General features: G+C 38.3%; 1 protein-coding gene across 7 annotated transcripts in view; it reads right to left on the reverse strand.

The window, feature by feature from the left end:
• Positions 1–84: 84 nt before the first annotated feature.
• The window catches only part of LOC111265798 (solute carrier family 66 member 2), a 22,024-nt gene continuing 3,475 nt past the window's right edge, over positions 85–18,633 (reverse strand). Inside the window, exons 1-9 of one of the 7 annotated variants that reach the window (XM_022842720.2) lie at positions 10,982–11,967; positions 7,288–7,346; positions 6,510–6,613; positions 5,301–5,396; positions 3,580–3,719; positions 2,950–3,053; positions 2,636–2,748; positions 2,188–2,290; positions 85–212 (exon numbers count right to left, since the gene is read on the reverse strand). In XM_022842720.2, the coding sequence (XP_022698455.1) occupies positions 96–212; positions 2,188–2,290; positions 2,636–2,748; positions 2,950–3,053; positions 3,580–3,719; positions 5,301–5,396; positions 6,510–6,613; positions 7,288–7,346; positions 10,982–11,147 (1,002 nt within the window). In that variant the 5' untranslated portion in view covers positions 11,148–11,967 and the 3' untranslated portion in view covers positions 85–95. Of the gene's footprint in view, positions 213–2,187; positions 2,291–2,635; positions 2,749–2,949; positions 3,054–3,579; positions 3,720–5,300; positions 5,397–6,462; positions 6,614–7,287; positions 7,347–9,707; positions 11,968–18,633 lie in introns of those variants that run through there. The other 6 variants (XM_022842727.2, XM_022842722.2, XM_086970637.1 and 3 more) reach the window with 6 other exon arrangements.

The raw sequence follows: 18,633 nt of genomic DNA on the forward strand, positions 1-18,633 counted from the left end.
GTTGCTCCTGTTGTTAAGTGGCATTTGTTGCATTGAATGTGATGTTCCGGTAAAGTTGCGTCTTCGGCTCGTATAGCGGTGCTGGACGCTCTCTGTTAGCTACAACGAGGGTCGGCCATTAAAGTGACACGAGCCATTTTCGAACTTTTGCGCACCGGACGTCGATGTCGGTAAAGCCACAGCTGTGATAGGATCGCCAGATCGATGCTAACCTACACAGTCGAGAGGACGCATAGATACAAAGCAACTGTAGAATGATAAAACATAACAGTACCAAGTTCTAGACGAAGGAGGACAGGTGGCAGCATTGTGTAAAAATATGCAAGCAACAGGAAACAGTTACCTTTAAAGATTATTGATGTATGGTGGCTTGCATTATAAGTTACCGTTTTTTTTCCAAAGCCTTCCTTTGAAACTTGTCCTGACTTGTTGTTTACTTCTAACGTACAATTCGAAAGTGCTTCTTTTGCTCTATCAGTATACCGTAACGATGTTCTGTTGTGAGTGCTATTTTCACTTCCTCAAGTATGTTCCACATGAAAAAAGCCAGCTTTCGTAACTTTCTGTTCCACGCGTTTCGTCGATTCGCGTTTTGTACTTGCCACATACACGGTAACGCTAGAAAAACTTTTCATTTCGATTTTTCATCATCGATCATTCGAGTTTGAAAAAGTATCCGATGTCTAAAGGGTGCCTCCGCTTTAGCTGATTGTCTGAGACTGATGACGACCGTCTGCAGGAAGAACATGGCAACAACAACAACAACAACAACAACAACAATGGTATAAGCAACTCGGGAGTTGGCCGAAGAGATGGGCTGCAGCCATAAGACTGTCGTCGATCACCACAAGTCCCTTGGGTTTTCGTAGAAACTTTGAACTTGGGCATTTTGAAACCAATAAGGAATTATAACTTGATGTTGCAGCTCAGTGTTTCACGCGGTTCACGCGTCACAGAGCCACAATAACCGATTTTTTCGCAGAATTGCCACGAGAAGTAATATCCACATTCAACATGGATCAGAAGCGGGAGCAGACGGTCCCAGGAAACCTTAGGTTGCAACAAGATTTTCATCCAAAAAAGATTAGGTTTTACGTTTATTGAAACCGTAAGAGCCTGGTTCAATTGCAACTGCTTTCTGCGTACCAGACGGTACGTCTATTGAGTTTAGTTGCGTTGAGTCAACCAGGTCCTTCAAGACTCGACAGACAAACGTTAAACCCGATAGGTCACTCTGCCCCGTGGCAACAAAAGGTCACACGGCAAAGATCGTTGAAGCTGCCCTCCTAAACTTGAAATGGAAGGTTTGGTTGCATCTTCAACAATGTTCAATTCTTGTGGAGGCGGATTTCCACCTTTTGCATTCACTGGCCATTTAGATTTGTGGCCGTACCTTTAACATCGATCAACAACTTAAAACATGCTTGGAAAGCTTCTTCGAGACAGAATTCGCTATTGCGGGACAGCATACATTATTCGACGAAAAGATGGGATGGTAATTAGATGTGTCGCATTCAGCAAAGAAACTCAGCTAAACTTATCAAGTTATATAATAGCCTAGTGTTTGTATAATGCAACTTTTCATGAGATTAACGTCCATGCGAAACTGGTTTTTTTTTATTCCAACAATAAGAAGTCGCCCCTGACAACATCAAAAGAGCCGCTACACAAGTTATCACTTCAGTGGCATCGTTGAGTCGCTTACAAAAAAGATAGTTCCTAAGACGTTTAAGTAGAAAATCTAATAGCCACAGCAGAGCGGTTATATGGATAAATTAACCTAATTTATTTAATAACAAACGGCGATTACAAGGCTTCCAGCTGGCTTCCCGTTTGTCCAGCGCAGTCAGCAGGCTTTTGTCGCTTGGAGCTGAACTTATTGCTGCACAAGACCCCAACAATTGCGTAGCCAAAAAGTAGGGTAGCTAAAATTAACTGGTACAAAAAACAGCACTCGAAGCCGCGAACAAAAAACGGATTGTTATGAGTGCCTAATTGTTTCCTGCCCTTTGCTCCTTTCATGTAATAAAAGCAGCGCGTTTAAAACTATGAATACTAAAATTAGCATTGATGTTGCTGCGACTGTGCCTTTATATATTTAGGCGCAAACTCCTAATCTGCTGCCATATGTTTTATTGTTTAATTCGTAGATGTTTTTTTTTCTGTACAAAGGCTATAACTTCGTACCTGTAATATGCCACACAATACAAACTGTACAGGTGAATCTCGTAGAACGAAATATGCGGTCTTGAACACGTCGCCAAACAGCCAGAGCATTACCATCGACGTGCTATAATGAAATAATGCATAAAGGTAAGTATCATAACAAATAGAATTGAATCATTATAAGAAACGCACAGGTTGTGCTTGCTCGTTGTTTTTAATAGGCGTATAGCGGCTTCAATTCCAAATAGCTTCACATTAATTACTTACCAATTTGACATTTAGTTAAATAACTTCCTCACTTATACGTTGTTTCTATAATAACAACTGATATGCTATCCACTGAATCAGTCAATTCTTGTAAAATCCTTCATCATGCGATGTCGTCATTTAAGTACAGCATAGTATCATTACAGATATTGATCACTTCTTCAACACAATTCAAATAATCATATAGGTGTTAGACGTTTACCTCATTCCTGCCGTCGACTTATTTACAAAGTTTTTGTAGAACTGAGGCATTCCAAGAAGAGCTTCTGTTAGGACAGCTACCAACCCTACAAACTCGACTACGACAGTAACGTCCTGTAAACAACACCAAATTAGTAAACCCATAACGATTTACACGAACGAACGGGCAAAGCTGTCATAAAAGAAGAATCATCAAGAAAGCTGTCATAAAATGCGGAAACACACATTCAACGCAGTAACGCGGCCGCTCTATTAAATTATTTAGCGCAGCCGTTATTATTATTATTATCGTTGTTTGTTCCCTTTGCTTCTGACCTTAAATAGGAAGACGACCGATCCTGCGATAATTGTGAAGATAATCGTACACTCGACGTACGATAGGAAGTCTGTCCATTGCCAGAAGTGACGCCACTCTAAATCTAAAAAAATACCCGCATAGTTAAGCAAAACAGGCCCATAAGTTCCTCTCTGTTACAAACACATAACACGCATTTGAATAATATATTAATATAAAAAGAAAAGCTTAAAATTTAATTTCCGATTATAAAAATAACTTAATTGCAATAATTTTATATAAGTAATTTACTTTAAAAAGTTATAGGTTAAATAGATACCTATTATGCTAAGTTAGCAGCTTGTATCAAATATTTACTAATCTTTAATAGAATTTCGATTTCATCATTTACAATGAGTAGCTTCGGCTTTTCCCAGCTTCCTATGGCCTAAACAGCGACCATGTACTTGACTTACTACGTCTGCAACCAAGTGCATATATTGACTTTACAAAATGGAGCTGTTTTGTGAGGAATGCCGGCATCTGTACAAGCCTTCACTTTACGTCCCTTTTGTACAATACGGGTTAGTACTTATCTCATAGGTGTAAAAAAAACTCATTTGGTAAATATTTCTCAAGATAGGTTAGTGTAATTATTCGTGCCATCATACCGTGGAACGTTTTAGTTTTCGGTGGAGGCGTTATAAGCTGTTCCCGTCGCGTCCGAATGCAGAGATGAATCATAAGAAGCATGGCTGTTGTCATAATAATCGACTGAATTAGCAACGGTGTCTCGAAACGTACACAGAACCTGCAATTTAATTATCCAATGGAAAGGCCACATCAATTAATTATACTTATTTTTGTGAACGAAACTCGTCACCTTTTGCCTTTCGTACGTATAAACAGTCCAAACGAAGAATAGCTTTATACCCATAGTTCAATATTAGGGAAAGATCCTACAAGGATGCTTTCAGACTAGTGTATTCCTTTTATTTCCACAGGCGAAACTCAGTCAGTTCAATCGATATTAATTCTATCCGAGCAACTAAAAATAACGAAATTTCCATATAGTAAAAAGTTTTTTTTATTAGCTTAGCATTTATGCTATAGCGATAGTACTAGTGGAAACAAACCAACTTTCCTACACTAAGCAGTCGTAACTATACAATAAAGCCTGGTAGATAGGTCGATCAGTTATTAATTACCTAATAATACGTTTTCAGGCGTCGCTTCGAAGTGGGGAAATTCGAAATAATGAAAAGTTCACTATCTCTGTTTCATTAAAACAAACAGATAGTAATAGGTCCGATCGAAAAATTGGTTCCACCTCTATCTCAGCCTCTGACGATCGAATTGGTCCAACTACATACAAAAAGTCTGACTCTGTTGTTACCGATGGAAGCTAATTCGAAGCTTTGCTTTACGCTCCATAATTGGGTCATATCACTGTATGGTGAGACAAGCCGCTGTTGTACACAATTCTCAGAGAGAGAAATTGTCTGATATGAGCGCAGTCAAAATAACATAGTACATCGGCTGCTTGACCGAATTATATGAGAAACTCGCAGGAAGCGGCTGCAGAACACATCTAAAAGGGCTTTACTAACAAGTCTTTGACGCCAACCGGCTCGTGTTAATAGTTTATCCATCAACCGTTGAAAACCGTTGGGAACGAATCGCCAAGGCTTGGTAGAGACGATTTTAATTGATGAAATAATGAAATTTTTAGTAGTAATAACGATGGAGTAGATTACTGAGCGCGTCGGAAGATTACTTAAGCATGAGGGAAGAACGAGGCAAAGAAGTGGCAAATACCGTTATCACCACCCACAAATATTCTAGACAATTTCAGTAGCAACAATGGCAGCAGTAAGATTCATGAAAGCTACACCTACAGGCAAACCTTATAGGCAGATGACTAATATTTTCAGTCACTAAAATCGTTCGAGGGAATCGAGGGAATTTCGTTGGCATGTGCTAGGTAGCCAATATGTATTAGACACTAACTTAGCCGTACGCCGTGTAATTCATATATATGGTACAATGACATTTATGAAATTAGGCATACATTTTTTGTCTTACACCAGCAGTAATTTTCGAAAGATACTTCAATTAGAGTGACAATCACGACGACTACACAGGCATTTCGACACAGTGAGGCTTGTCGGGGCAATACTCTATTTTACTTGTCTGTGTCAACTTCCGAGAGCCTATTTGATACGTAAATTGGAAAATTAGGTGTATGTGACAAACAAAGGCCACACCACTTATATATGGTGATATACAAAACTATGCCAGGCCGTATGGCACAACCAATGACGCAAAACAGGGTGCGACTTAATAATTGTGACTTTTCTTGGCTTTCTACGTAGTGTGTATGGAGACTCACCAGAAGAATATCCTAAGAATATTGGCGACGAGCAAGGCTAAACAGACAAAGGTCGAGAATCCGTCCGCATTCTTTGTCCGTAAAATCTCCCTGTACCTGTGGTTTGGAAGTGTAAGCCCGCGACAGAATTATGAATATAGCGTCCGAAAGTTTTGCATTTATTTAGTTGTCCCAGTAATGCAAATTACCTAAAAATTACCTAAAAAACGTGGCACGCAATGACAATAGTGGTTTAACGTAAAATGATGAACATTGTTCACTGGCTATTAATCATAATAAGGCAAACGACTTTTCTTTCGAACATTGGACCTGGTGTATCTCTGACCAACCCGGGTTTCACTTTTGAAATGCAAATGTGCATGGAATGGTATCACCGTAACCGAATCATTATCGCAGAATCGTTACGCCTGCTCGAGAGACTTTTGCTCACGCATTTTTTTTCTAATTTCTTGGTTCAGCGGACGTCTACGTCAATGATGATTCTGCACATTCGTTATCAAAAACGACTCTGCTACCTGTAGACGCACACATATACGAGGGCTGCGAAAATGATGCCTAATTTTTATTCATTAACATCATTGTGAAGTTTTGTTTGGCAATCGCTTTTAGCTCATATGGTCTTCAGTCATTTTATGTGCCACACATAGAAATTATGTGCCACATAGTAGAAATTGCGTTTATCGTATAATGATTAAAATTCTGCATCCACGACACCTTCAGCTGTTCGTAGCACGTTTTGAAATGAATCATCTTGACGTAAATACGAACGATTTTAGGGTCTCCCTCTATTTGATTTAGTTGGCTTACTTACGTGCTCAGCAAAAGGGCTTTGATGGGTAGTTAAAAATCAATGAGATAAAAGAACAAATAACAACAGCGATCTCACAATTAAACGGTTACTAAACAGTTATGTGTCTTGATGTCAATATAATTCGATCCAGTTATATGATGATGTTATAACAAAACGACAGTGCCTATAAACATTGCTTTTTTCTTATCTTTTCTTTCAGGTCTCGGAAAAGCTGCTACTTCAAAGCTATTTACTTTACAGCAACGACAGAAAAGATCTGTTTCTGTCTACTACTATTCATGCATCAAAAAGTTTACTCATGTTAAGAGTGCGTGCACTCTTAGGTAGACACCAATACTAACTAGACGTTACCAATAAATACCGCAAAAGTTTGCACTAATGGCAAACGCAATACGAACTGAGGCACGTAGGGCAAAACACCACCGAACATCATGAAAAGAGCGGAACCATGAGAGATTAGCGAATTGCCCCACGACAATGGAGGTAGCCATGAACGGATTACCTGAAACAGACATCGATCTCGGCTCGATAAAAAAAAGCCCTGAACTGTACACATTACACGTATGTATATTCCCTCACGCATTCGAATGTAATCTACGCTAGGGCAAATATAAAATATGCTTAATACATTAAGTGTAAGAGCAGTGACGAGAACCTGCCTTGCGTCTGACCGTCTGAGCTATCGATATATAAGGCGCAAGCGTCTCCACACGCCGGCGTAGATGTTGACGGCCATAAAACCTTATATATGTTAAATGCCTATTCTATATTAGGAGTTTGATTATTTAGTTAATCATGCGAGGTAGCTTAAAATCCATTTAAATCTTGTTTTTATATATTATCTATAAATATGTGTTTATTCGCGATTTCGCGTTTCGATTGAAGTCGTACGCTCAAATCAAGCCGGACCTTTGTATTCAACCGCCATCTAAACCGCTACAACTAAACATGTGATATTTATTTAACAACTTAATTTTCAATTTAAAAGCGCTGGATTCAGTAAAACTTACGAATTTTAATGATGTATGCGTTACGAATTGCGAAAGTTTCAAAGCATAAAGGTTCTGCGGTAGTCACTATATATGCCAGATAAAATAACAACGCTCGAACACTTGGCATAGCGTGGCCACTTAACCGTCTGCTTGCTAACACCACGGCAGTTTGCTACATACATACCTCCATGTCGCCGAAGCGCTCCAGATACAGGAAGTCCAGCTTGACGCCTTGTTGGTTATCTGAAAATTATTAGACAGTAAAATATATGTAAAAATGGATAGAGACACATTTAAGTCACACTTTTCTTAGAAAGGCATCTTGAGTAAAGCTCTAGTAAGCCTGCCGATGTATATTTAATTTTCAAGTAAAATAAATGCAAAAATTAAATATAGGTAGGCTTGCACGTAAATCATAGGTGACCGGTTAACGAGACATGCCTATATCATTCAGGAGGCCAGCATGTAAAAGCTAACATAACTTAAAGCAGATGCAAACTGCCTAAAACTAAAAAAAAAAAATCTACCCTTTATTATTCTTCACACTTTCTATATTTTCCATTATAACTGCTCACCTATACATAACAGCTTAATGCTCCCCGTATTGCTTATATATTACGTGGCCGTCGTTTATGCCATTGAAAAAGGTATCAACTGTATATCGCTTTCAATCAATTATAATACCCCTTTACTCATAAAGCCTATTACCGAAATACACTCGAGCGTAGCTCTCAGTTCTATGGCCTGAATCACCATTCGGAGAAATGTAGTGCAGGAGACCTTTGATATTACCTCGCTAAATCAGACAGCTCGAATTGGTACTTGAGCTATATTGCATTCTGCTTATCTGTCTGATATAATCGTGTTGCTCTCTGACAGTGGGAATCAGACAAGCACTGTATTATATATGACAAGCTAGTATTGTGTACTAAACGAAAATATATAAAACTTACAAGCGTTTATATCTAGGAAAGAAAATAACACTGGAAACGATTTACTCTACCAACGTTTTTCTTAACCGTTCGTTAACGATCGTCATATGATATTTTTAATTAGAGTAAGACTTGCGCAGTCTGTGCAACTACCTATAGAATTAAGTAGAGAACTCGAAATCTAGGTTAAACATGGGCATTATGTCGTTCTGACTTACTGAAGTGAATGAGATTTAAGTTTACATTAAATTACAGTAGTGTATATTAAAAGATAGGGACGCATTTTAACCCGACCCCTTTATCTTAACCAAAGGACCGACTATCGAGCGTAATCTGTCCTGTATATGCAGGTAAAAATGTCTCATCGCCGTTAAAAATAATTGCAGAAAACATTAAAAAATCTCGTACATAAAACAGAAAACATAAAAAAATAATGCTGGCTCAAACAGTTTACTCAATTAAGTGTAGCGCGAATATACATCGAGCCAAGCTTCCAAGAATAATCAGTGACTCTTGGTTGCTACGTAGGTAGATGATAATATACCTACAAGTTAAACGCCGTCATACAAGCCCAAGCGTTAGCGAAAAGCCCCTAAAGCAAAAACTCAGTCAAGATACGAACTCATATAGGAATTATTCTCCTCTCGCAGAAAAACGCACGCTTAAGTCTTCCTGAAGTGAAATCAAAATATAGAACAATCGACAAGCGTCCTCGTGGCAAAGGACTTTCGACTTCAGTGCGAAGATCATTATAACGACCCCTTAAAGGGGTACGCGAATACAGCAGAAGGGATAGGTTTTAAGTAAAATAGAATAGACAATGAAATAGTTTGTATATTATGCCTCAGAGACAGAAGACGCTCGAGACTTTGTTAATAACTCATATTGGTGTGACTAAACGGGAAAGCATTTAACCGTCTAGCTTTCCGAGGGCTGCCGTAATTCTAATTGCTACAAAATGAAGCGTTTTTGCGAAATTAAAAAGGTTTTCGAAAACATACTACATCTTTCTACCGGAGATATCTATTTAGCCCTATCTTTTGATGTTGATGGATAGATATTTATATTTACCTCGAGTTATTGTGATATCTTTAATTATTCATGTAGTATATACTGTCTTCTGATGACTGCTAAGTTTCCTATAGGCAAAAAACGGAAAACTACTGTGTCATTGAGAACTACTGACGTGCAATCCTCGACGGATTTTTCCACCTGTACATTTATCCCATGATGCATGTCGAATTCAAACCAACCATACCGGATAGAAGCAAAGTGGCTAAAGCTACTAAAGCACATTGTATACATTTTGATGGCCGAATGTTGTGATATTAGATGGCTGCGTGATCAGTTATTCGAAATACTTCGAATCCACTTTTTCGGGAACTGCTCCTAGTTAGCATGCCAGATCATTGATTTGCATGAAAAGGTACACAATCAAACGGAAGATGAACCGAGATCTCACGGTGTCAGCGGCAGCTTTTTTACATAAATACATACTTGGTACTATCGAATGAAACATACAGGGAGATTTCGAGTTCAAAGCCTTTGAAAATATGCTATTTTTCATTTTGATATATGTTCGTATTTTCATTTAACGCAGTGAGCTGAAATCCACCTAAGATAGCCCAGGGTTCTAAGCCGTTTAACATCAGAAACATTATAAAGATCTTACCTTGACAACGAGGATATCAATTAACTAATAGTTGAGACAACGAAGCGACCACCACCGACACTGACTTTTCTCATTCGTCATTTCTATTGACGATAACACCTACTATTAGCGTCAGCTTAAAAAAGATGTCCAGAACGTAGCAGTCAATGATCAATCGGCGACAGCCAACAAACATTAGTGATACTCTCTTTGCCGTAGGCAGTGGCATGTGGCAGCAGCGACCGGCACTAAACGCCACAGCGGCGTTTTGCGTTTGGTCTTGGTGGTTCGTGAGGATGCGCTAACAATAAAACTAAGTACTTGACGGAAAAGATACCACCGTCACAGACCCTCGTAGATGTAAAACAGTTTTATGAAGAAAAAGCAGTTGAACTCATGAGATTATAATCAATGGCAGTACTAACGGATATTGTCAGTGACCAATCTGTAATTTTGATCTACATCCTGTCTGCTCAAGTTGTTTGATGAAAACGGTGACGCTTCCTGAATGAACGTTCTTGAATAAATAAAAGTTGAAGGTGTAGCATTGATGTAATCCCGAGTCTAAGGCCGAGTTTGATATAAACTTTGCACTAGCACCACGGTACGTTAGGTATCTGTTGCCACGCTCACAGATAAAACGGGTTTCCTTGAGCGTTTAGATTTTGTCTACAGAAGCATGACTAGTATTTTATGTGACACATCGATACAACTGTAGTAGAAAGCACGCACTCGAGAAACTCGAGGACAAAAGAGCCAAGTGATTGGGTATTCCTTTAGAGACGATCATTTAATCACAGAGATAGACCTCAGCTAGAAAAAAGCATAAGTAAAGAGTGGAGATATTAGATGACTAATAGAACTCGAATGCAGCCGACCGAAACGTTATCTTCGGTACTCTCCTCGTTGACTTAAAACGTTATCCTCGTAGCTTTTCGACAGATCACGACAAAATTTTATGCACGTCCAGCACGGTTGGTGACAGAGTTGCTGTTACTGCCGTAAACACAGACAATGAATTTTCATGTTGCAATCTCATATGTTTGACCACCAGTTAACAACAGTTACTACACATACGCAACACGTTTTTTGAATATTCTTCGTAACTCTTTCGTACATGACAATAATCTTATTTTTTTAATTGCAATTGATGGCCACGTACACATGATTCAGTTTTTGTTTCATAAACATCAACGCCCGATTCGAGGTTATGAAAAAGGCCGCTTCCTGTAATCGACAAATTAGACAGGTGACCAGCTATCTACTGCCTCATCATTGTTAGCATCATCGCTTACCATTTGCCGCTACCATCTCTGGCCGTACCTTCTCGATAGTTAATCCAATGAGCGATCCATTGGGGAATTTTGTTGTCTCCGTGGTAGTATAAAATGAACCTTTTTTAGATTGAGCGAGTCGCGATGGTGTACTCACTCCACATATGTTTTCTTGTTTCCTCTTCATGTAGCCGTTCCTATCGATGCTAGCTTTAAAGTCAACTTTAATATAAAAAAGATCACCAAGATGATTTGAAACACATACACATAACCGCAGGGTAACTGTCAAAAGCTGGTACCGGTAGAGCTCGAATACTTTACACTGAAAACGCGGATGGCAGATGGGTTTGAGCGGTCACCAGGAAACCCCTCAGTGTACGCACGAGTCAGCTCATCAGATGTATTATCAGTACTTCGTACAGTCACACAATCTCTATTTCACATATTATCTGTGAAGTTGATAGGCCGTTTCCTGGGATCGTGTCCTGGTAATTTGCTTTGATGGAGTTAATTAGCGTAACAATAGTAGTATTCATTGTTGTCACTATTGCCACTTATGTTTTATCTGTCTAAGGCCGTTGTGTCGTGCGGCCTGCCTGCCTGCCAGCCAGCCTACCTGCCTGCGTCTCTCTTTTCTCGTCTGACGACAATGGCCGATTGCAGCTGATCCTCGAAGAGCAGCGACGAAAAACGGAGAGGAACAATGCGGTGAATGGCCAGAACAACCGAATACGCAAGGCCACTCACTCGCTCTTGTGTTCGCGTTCGTACAGGGCGCCGCCATTTTGAAAAAAGGCGGAGTAAGCGCTGAGAGAACCATTGGAATTGAACGCAGAAAGGCCAGAACGGTCTGAGACACGGCTTTTGTATATCATGTGCGTTTTGAAACTACCCACTTACCCTCCTCTATGTTTCGAGTCTTACGTTCGGTATTGCCATCAGACATGCTATCAGACGGTTGGCTTCTAGCACGAAACCAAATGTATTTACTCGAAACTGGACTACAATAAACTATCACAGACGGTTATATTTCGATTACTATAGACATGAAACGGGAAAGCTTATGTATTTAACATTGTTCTAATATTTATAGAAGACGAAATAATATAATAGCATCAATTTAAAAACAATAATTGACAAAGTAGCGATCGTGTAGATCTATATAGATTTAGAGAGATATTTTTTCACTTAATTAGTAAACACTGCATCTCGCTTGTCCTAACATAAAACGATTTTCAGGCCATTTATACAAAATCATGTAACTCTGAATGCAAGCACACCATACGTGATGCACGATCTCAGTGCCCTGGCAAAACCGCTTTATTCATTCATATTTTGTTAGAACTGATATCAGAAAAAGCTCAGAACATAGAGACGTTTGACGGTTCTCTATTTGATCATTCATTTAGAGTAGCGGACTCCTTTTTTTTACCAAATGCTGTTGCCCGTTATTTGCGAAACAATCCTCGGTGCATTTATAGTGGAGCATTACGGAGTTGATTACCGCGTGAAATCTTTGCGACGTAACGTTTTTTCTGATTTCTACAGCACAAGGTACTGTTTCGATGATACAAAGTGGGGCCTGCTGACGATAATTGTCAAATCGGCCGGTTACATTATAAGCTGGCAGAATTGTTATTTTGGTCTTAAATAGACATCTGATCTGCGCCCAAACCAAAAGCAGGAAATAAGCTCATGATTAAAATAAGGAAACGTTAAATTACTGCTTTTTCGTTTCTTGTTTCGACTGTAATCGTTCCTTTACGATTTTTAACTTGAACATCTGGCTGTGCTGAATGAAGGCAAGCTTTCGATGTGTTTTCAAGTTTCTTTTAGGTGTAGGCCCGCATTTGCCTTTACATCTTATTTTTAAATAAGTTATAGTCCATTAATTATAAATATATAGAAATTACCAAACGGGTATTACGGAATGAAGACAACGTTCGATTGAGATGATACCGACAATAAACCTTTCTCTCGTAGTGCACAAAAATAGACCTATTAAGACTCCTGTGAGAAGAATTGGACGACTAAGTTGGGTGGAGCCTCGAAGGGTTCAGCACTGGGGTTATCAATAATTTATAAAGAATCGGTGTTATCAAATAAAACCAGGTGGGGCTCATCCGTAGGTATGGTCTGCTAAAGCAAGATAAAAAAAAAATGGGGTATATATTCTTCGGATATAATCGCGCGAGCTTATGAAACGCGCTACCTAGATGGGTGTGCCGGCTATAGTTTTTTTCACACATGAATGTAGGTCTATGTAAGATGACCGATGGCAGACTCGCATTTCTCCAACCAATTGCTGTTCAGGCATCGCTACCCCATATTTGTCTGTTAAGATCTTTTGGCTGAGCATTGCAAAAGCTAGATCTTTTTTGAACACGGTGAAAAATTTCTAACTGGTTAGGGAAAATGTAATGATGCTCTTTGCTAGTGTAAGTATTTTTCCATTGGAAATTAAGACGCACCATATATGACAAATGGACGTGATTATGAACATTTTTAATGTTATTAATATCGCCACAGTTACCGTAGTTGATATTCACTACACTTTAGGCCCCAGAGTTCAGAGATGCCTGTTTAGTTTTATCGAGCAAGAACTCCACGTAATATATACGGTATTAATCAACGCTATGTAATGCTATTTACCATGTACGGGAATACATAGACCCCACCGTAGCTCACAAGGTAAACTTATTGGCTAAAGGCAATGGTTTATTTCTGTTAACGGCGGGAGCTTACTGCAGTGTGCAATTCAACAACTGCAATAAAAACGTCTTGTACGTTTCCACATAAGGGGCACAAGCATTATTTCGCGTCAGAGCACAGAGAGGATCGCCAGAAGCGGATCGAAAGGAGCATAGCATAGAGTATTTTACAACCGTGCTGACATTAGGCAATGTAAGCCTGCTTTTCGCAGGTTTCAGCCAGAGATTAAAGTAGGTCCAGTTGTGGGTGGGATGACTTTCTTGGGTGAGTCCCGTACTAATATCTCACAATCTAGGCTCGAAGCGATATAGTACATAGAGGCAGCAGACCAAAACGCATTCGCTAACCTTGGGCAAGGCGTCATATTCTAGTTTGGTTTATCAGAAAACGTCTTGATAATAACGCTCATTTGACTAAGTTGGCTTACAAAACGATGTAGTGGTGGTGAAACAGCCGAACTGCTAGTATATGCTACCATGCATACATAAATGATATAATCATTGCTCTATACTTCTTTCTAATGGATAGCTTTGGACGTTCGATATCATAATCTATATCCAAAAATGCCATTCGTTACGGCATACTCGCGAGTTGGCTCAACAGGAGTTGTAAGAGCGTCCACATAAACAAAGCAACGCTTCTACGCTAATGTAGACTTTTTATCTGCTCATGAGAATCTCATATGTAAAGCGAAAATAAAACTTCTTTTAAAGACGTTCTTGTGGGGTTCAGATACCCCTGACAAATATTACCTTTGCAAGAATTTCCTCAAACAAGACGCGCTTTTAAAATCACATTGTTAATTACCTGATTTACACAGGTTTTATTCACGGTTGATTAGAACAATTTTTAAACGGGGGCAGCCAAGGTAGCTCAATTGGGTACGATATCTATTTGATAGCACAGGAAAACGACTAAAAGGTTACTTCAGGTATTTAGTACTCACAAATTAAAGTAGTTTCTAGTTTGTACGACAGGTTAGGGTCACTGATTATATATAGGAACTTATCAAACGTGCTTACAATGCAGAAATGCGAACTGACCAAAGGCCACTGAAAATTATAGCACGTAGAAACATAACTGAACAATTAACTTACATAGAAGCTATTGGTCAAGTTCACAAGCTCTACAGCTTCTTCAGATCAGGATTTTGTCATTCTGGGTTCTGAAGTGTGCGATTTTTGATATAATTATTGTGCTATGCATCGATGCTTCTGACGCGATATTCTAGTGAAATACTAAACACGTTTAATTATTTCAACATGTACATACTCTAACTCATGACTCTAGAACGTCGCTTACAACGCTGTCGTCCAGAACGGACGATTCGAATTTTTAGTAGAAAAAAAAACACCTTTAATTGGTCCAAGCACGTGTGGGCTGACTTGAATAGATAGTATGCTAACGGATGATACAAGCAAGCCCAAGCTTAGAAGAAATAATGACAAATGTAAGCGTCGAAACAAAATGAAGAGGATCAAGTTGCGGTATTTTAAGGACTATGTCCCATATAATGGTATCTCAGAACAAGACGAAATGTGTCCAACCCCAATTTTAAACCAAGCACAACTATATGAAATGCTTAATCGCAGTGGCGAATGTAAACTCGAGACATTTATTTATTTGTAAAATTATATCATTCTGGTATTATTTATAGGTTTACATAGATAAAAATGCGCTACGTCTTCATGCTTTATTTTACGCGATTTTTTTTAGCTTGCCTATTATCTCATAACAGTGCAAAGAAAATACTGGGCTTGTGCCCGATCTGTACTTAACTAATTTAATTAACGCGTCCTAACCTATAAAAGCACAAACTTTCTGGTGCTTGAGTAGTGCAAAATTCAAGACCGAATCGCCTATCCTCCTGGAAAACCGTGAGAGACTTGTGTGAAGCTAAAAACAATTTCCTTTCTAATGTTTGGTACAGACAGCCGAAACTTCTACTAGTACGATATCAGAGATACTACAGGATATCAGAGATAGATGTGTTGCTTACATGTTTTTGGGATCTCATAATGATTGTGAGGATGATACTTGCTACAAATTCAACGGTTCGTGGAAATAGAATCGTCACAATGTTATTATGTTATGTCACATATCAGAAAACTTCGATATACGATCAGAAACACTTTGTGCCTAATCTTGCAATTTTAATACAAGAGTTTATATACTTGCTCACCTTATTATCTGCGTTTTCAGTGAATCTGTTGTGTCTGCGTTGTAACTGAAGAAAGAGAAACTCTTACTTATTAGGGTAGTCAGACTCTCGATATTATTTTCGGCTTTTAAGAGCCTTTCCCAGAATACTAGCAAAATATTATACTCTTGTTACATAATGACTTGGTGTTTTACATAGAGCCATTACTGAGGGTTGACATCTGGGACTTTATAGGTTCTTGGCTTTACTTCGCTGCCATCCCTCTGACTGCTGTTGCAAATCACAGTAGGTTCATATCGATTAGTCCTTTATAAGTAGTGCTAATTGCAAGCAGTGAACTTTAAAGGTAGATAGGTCTCTCTATTCACCCGAAACACACTAGACAATTTGTATGAATGAATAAAATCAACATTTAGATACATAAAAATAGAGATAAATTATTTTCCTTACCTTGCCTTAATCAGGCCACTTGTACAAAATGAGCTCTGTTTTTAGTTTAATGCGCTTGTACGATTCTGAAACTCTTATCTATTACAACTCTCATTAGTAACTTTTGACGATGAAAGAGGTAGTGAATATAGAGCGGGCTAGACGCATGTCACTGGTTTATTCCTATGAGACCAGTTCACTACTGGTAATTTTAGAAGCGATAACTTACGTTTTCCATAACTGTAATTATGCCGAAATGAGGCCATCACCATTTAATGCCGCTAAAGAAGAATGACCTGTACCGTAGCTTGACCTTAGATCGTATTCAATTACAAATTTCTATGAAGTTTTCGTATCTGAAATTTGTTTTCGATCTCGTTTCTTTCTCTACAATTTGTTTTGACTTAATCCCTTTAAATTAGGGGTTTGTTAGATATGGCATTTTTGGGGGGCAAATCCTTAGCTGCCTTCTACTGTAAAAGTTAAGATTTGAAACTATATGGTTCCCTCCAGTTTGTAGGAGAAATATTATATGAACCAATCGTCCAAAGATGAAAGTGTTTTCTTTGTGCGTTGAGTATTTCTTTCCTCAGATCTTTGTCAATATCAAATTTCTGCAGATTGGCGCAAGGCCTATTGTTCGACCTTAATTAACGATAACAATAAGTTATTGCCGTGATTAGAACTACTCTTTTTTAGTGAACGTTTTTCGCTGATGCGCATATATATATATATATATATGCATTATATATGTACGCTACATGGGTCAATGAGGCACGAGTGAAAAAAGAGAGCACATAACCGAAGTTCTGCAAGATATTTGAGTACTCATAGTAAATTCTTCAAGGAGTAACAGAGCTCGGTAAAAGACTCGGTAAAGAAATGGTGGTTTCTCCCGTGTTGAATGTGTGAAGTTCACTGCTACGAGTTTTGCAAATATGACTCATTTTAAAGTAACCGGGGTTAATGCTTGAACTTTAAGTTGGAATTAGTCGAATACTTTCTATTTCGGACGAAACCTTAGTGGTATCTGCATAAAACAAAGACCTTGTGCTCCTGTGTAGTACACTTATTTGATTCAAATCGTTTGTTGGAGGCCTACTTTAAGGTTAGCTAATTTTTTCAAGACAATTTTGAAGAACTAAGTTCTCTTAAATTTACATTGTTCATCGACTTAAGGTACTCATGATTTTGGGTTTAACGGACATTTTATTTATTATTATTATTATCTTATTAATTCGAAGGAGACTGACATTGGTCAGCAACGATTTGGCCAAACATAGATGTCCAATATATAATAAATGCAAATATAAGGTGATCAAAACTATCCTAATAAATGGATACCGTTTTCAGCGGCATAGGTTCTTGAGGTCTATGTCAAAATTGATAGGGTGATTTGTTTGCATAAGATCCTGAGCAATAATCTAAGACGTAAAATGTATGTATTTTCTTAGATTTATCTAGCTATGGTGAATTTTCTCGGAAATGATACTTATCTAAGTCAAGTCAGTTATAAAGAAAAATACGATTTCTGATAAATCCTAAGCATTTAATAGAGTCAAGGAGGAGTAGGTGAACACACATGTTGATTAAGTACATGTTTTTGTTTTGTTGAAAAAAATGTTTTGGTAAATGGAGGGTATATTTCTCCTATGCTTTCACTCGTATCTATGGCTAGTAGTTGGATCTGGATAGGAAAAGCTGTATTATATATAAAAAAAAAAAAAAAAGCCGTAATTCTATTAGCGCGTGTTGTTGTTGTTGTTGTTGTTGTTTTTCGTAATTCCGTAGTTGACAACATGTTACTTAATTCGTATAAAAATACCTAACCCGCAAAAATGTATATTCTATTTTATGTTCGACCCAACTCGATCGGTATCAAGCAAGTCTGGATATGATAGTTGCGATGACCTACAACCTCACTCTGCTGCTGTGAACAAAGCAGCTGTGGTTCGCAAATCGTAGAGAGCATCCTGTGGTACATGAAGATTTCGTATCATTTTTTTGATGAGTTAGTTCATTATTTTCCAAAACACCTGTCGCTTGCTTAAAGTGCATGGTGGCTATTTTGAGCTCTTGCTATAATTATTAATTGGAAGAGTTAAGATTTTGGCCAATCGCAATATATGGCCGTAGGTAGGTAGGTAGGTTAGGTTCCTATGGAAGGTTTAAGAAACTTTATTTTGAAACATTTCAGACAAGAATGATATTATGTGCAGCTTGTTGTAGTACGAAAAAAAAATAAAGGTAGCATCGGACGTGCAATACTCTTTGGTGTTTGGAGTTCGTTAGCGAACTTTTAATTAATGTCATTATCAAAGTAGTTATTAAACAACTGCTTTACTGCCGATCTTAAAAGGTCTAATTTTAT

The sequence above is a fragment of the Varroa jacobsoni genome, unplaced genomic scaffold (genome assembly GCF_002532875.2).
Source record: "Varroa jacobsoni isolate VJ856 unplaced genomic scaffold, vjacob_1.0 scaffold_1011, whole genome shotgun sequence".
NCBI classification, from domain to species: domain Eukaryota; kingdom Metazoa; phylum Arthropoda; class Arachnida; order Mesostigmata; family Varroidae; genus Varroa; species Varroa jacobsoni.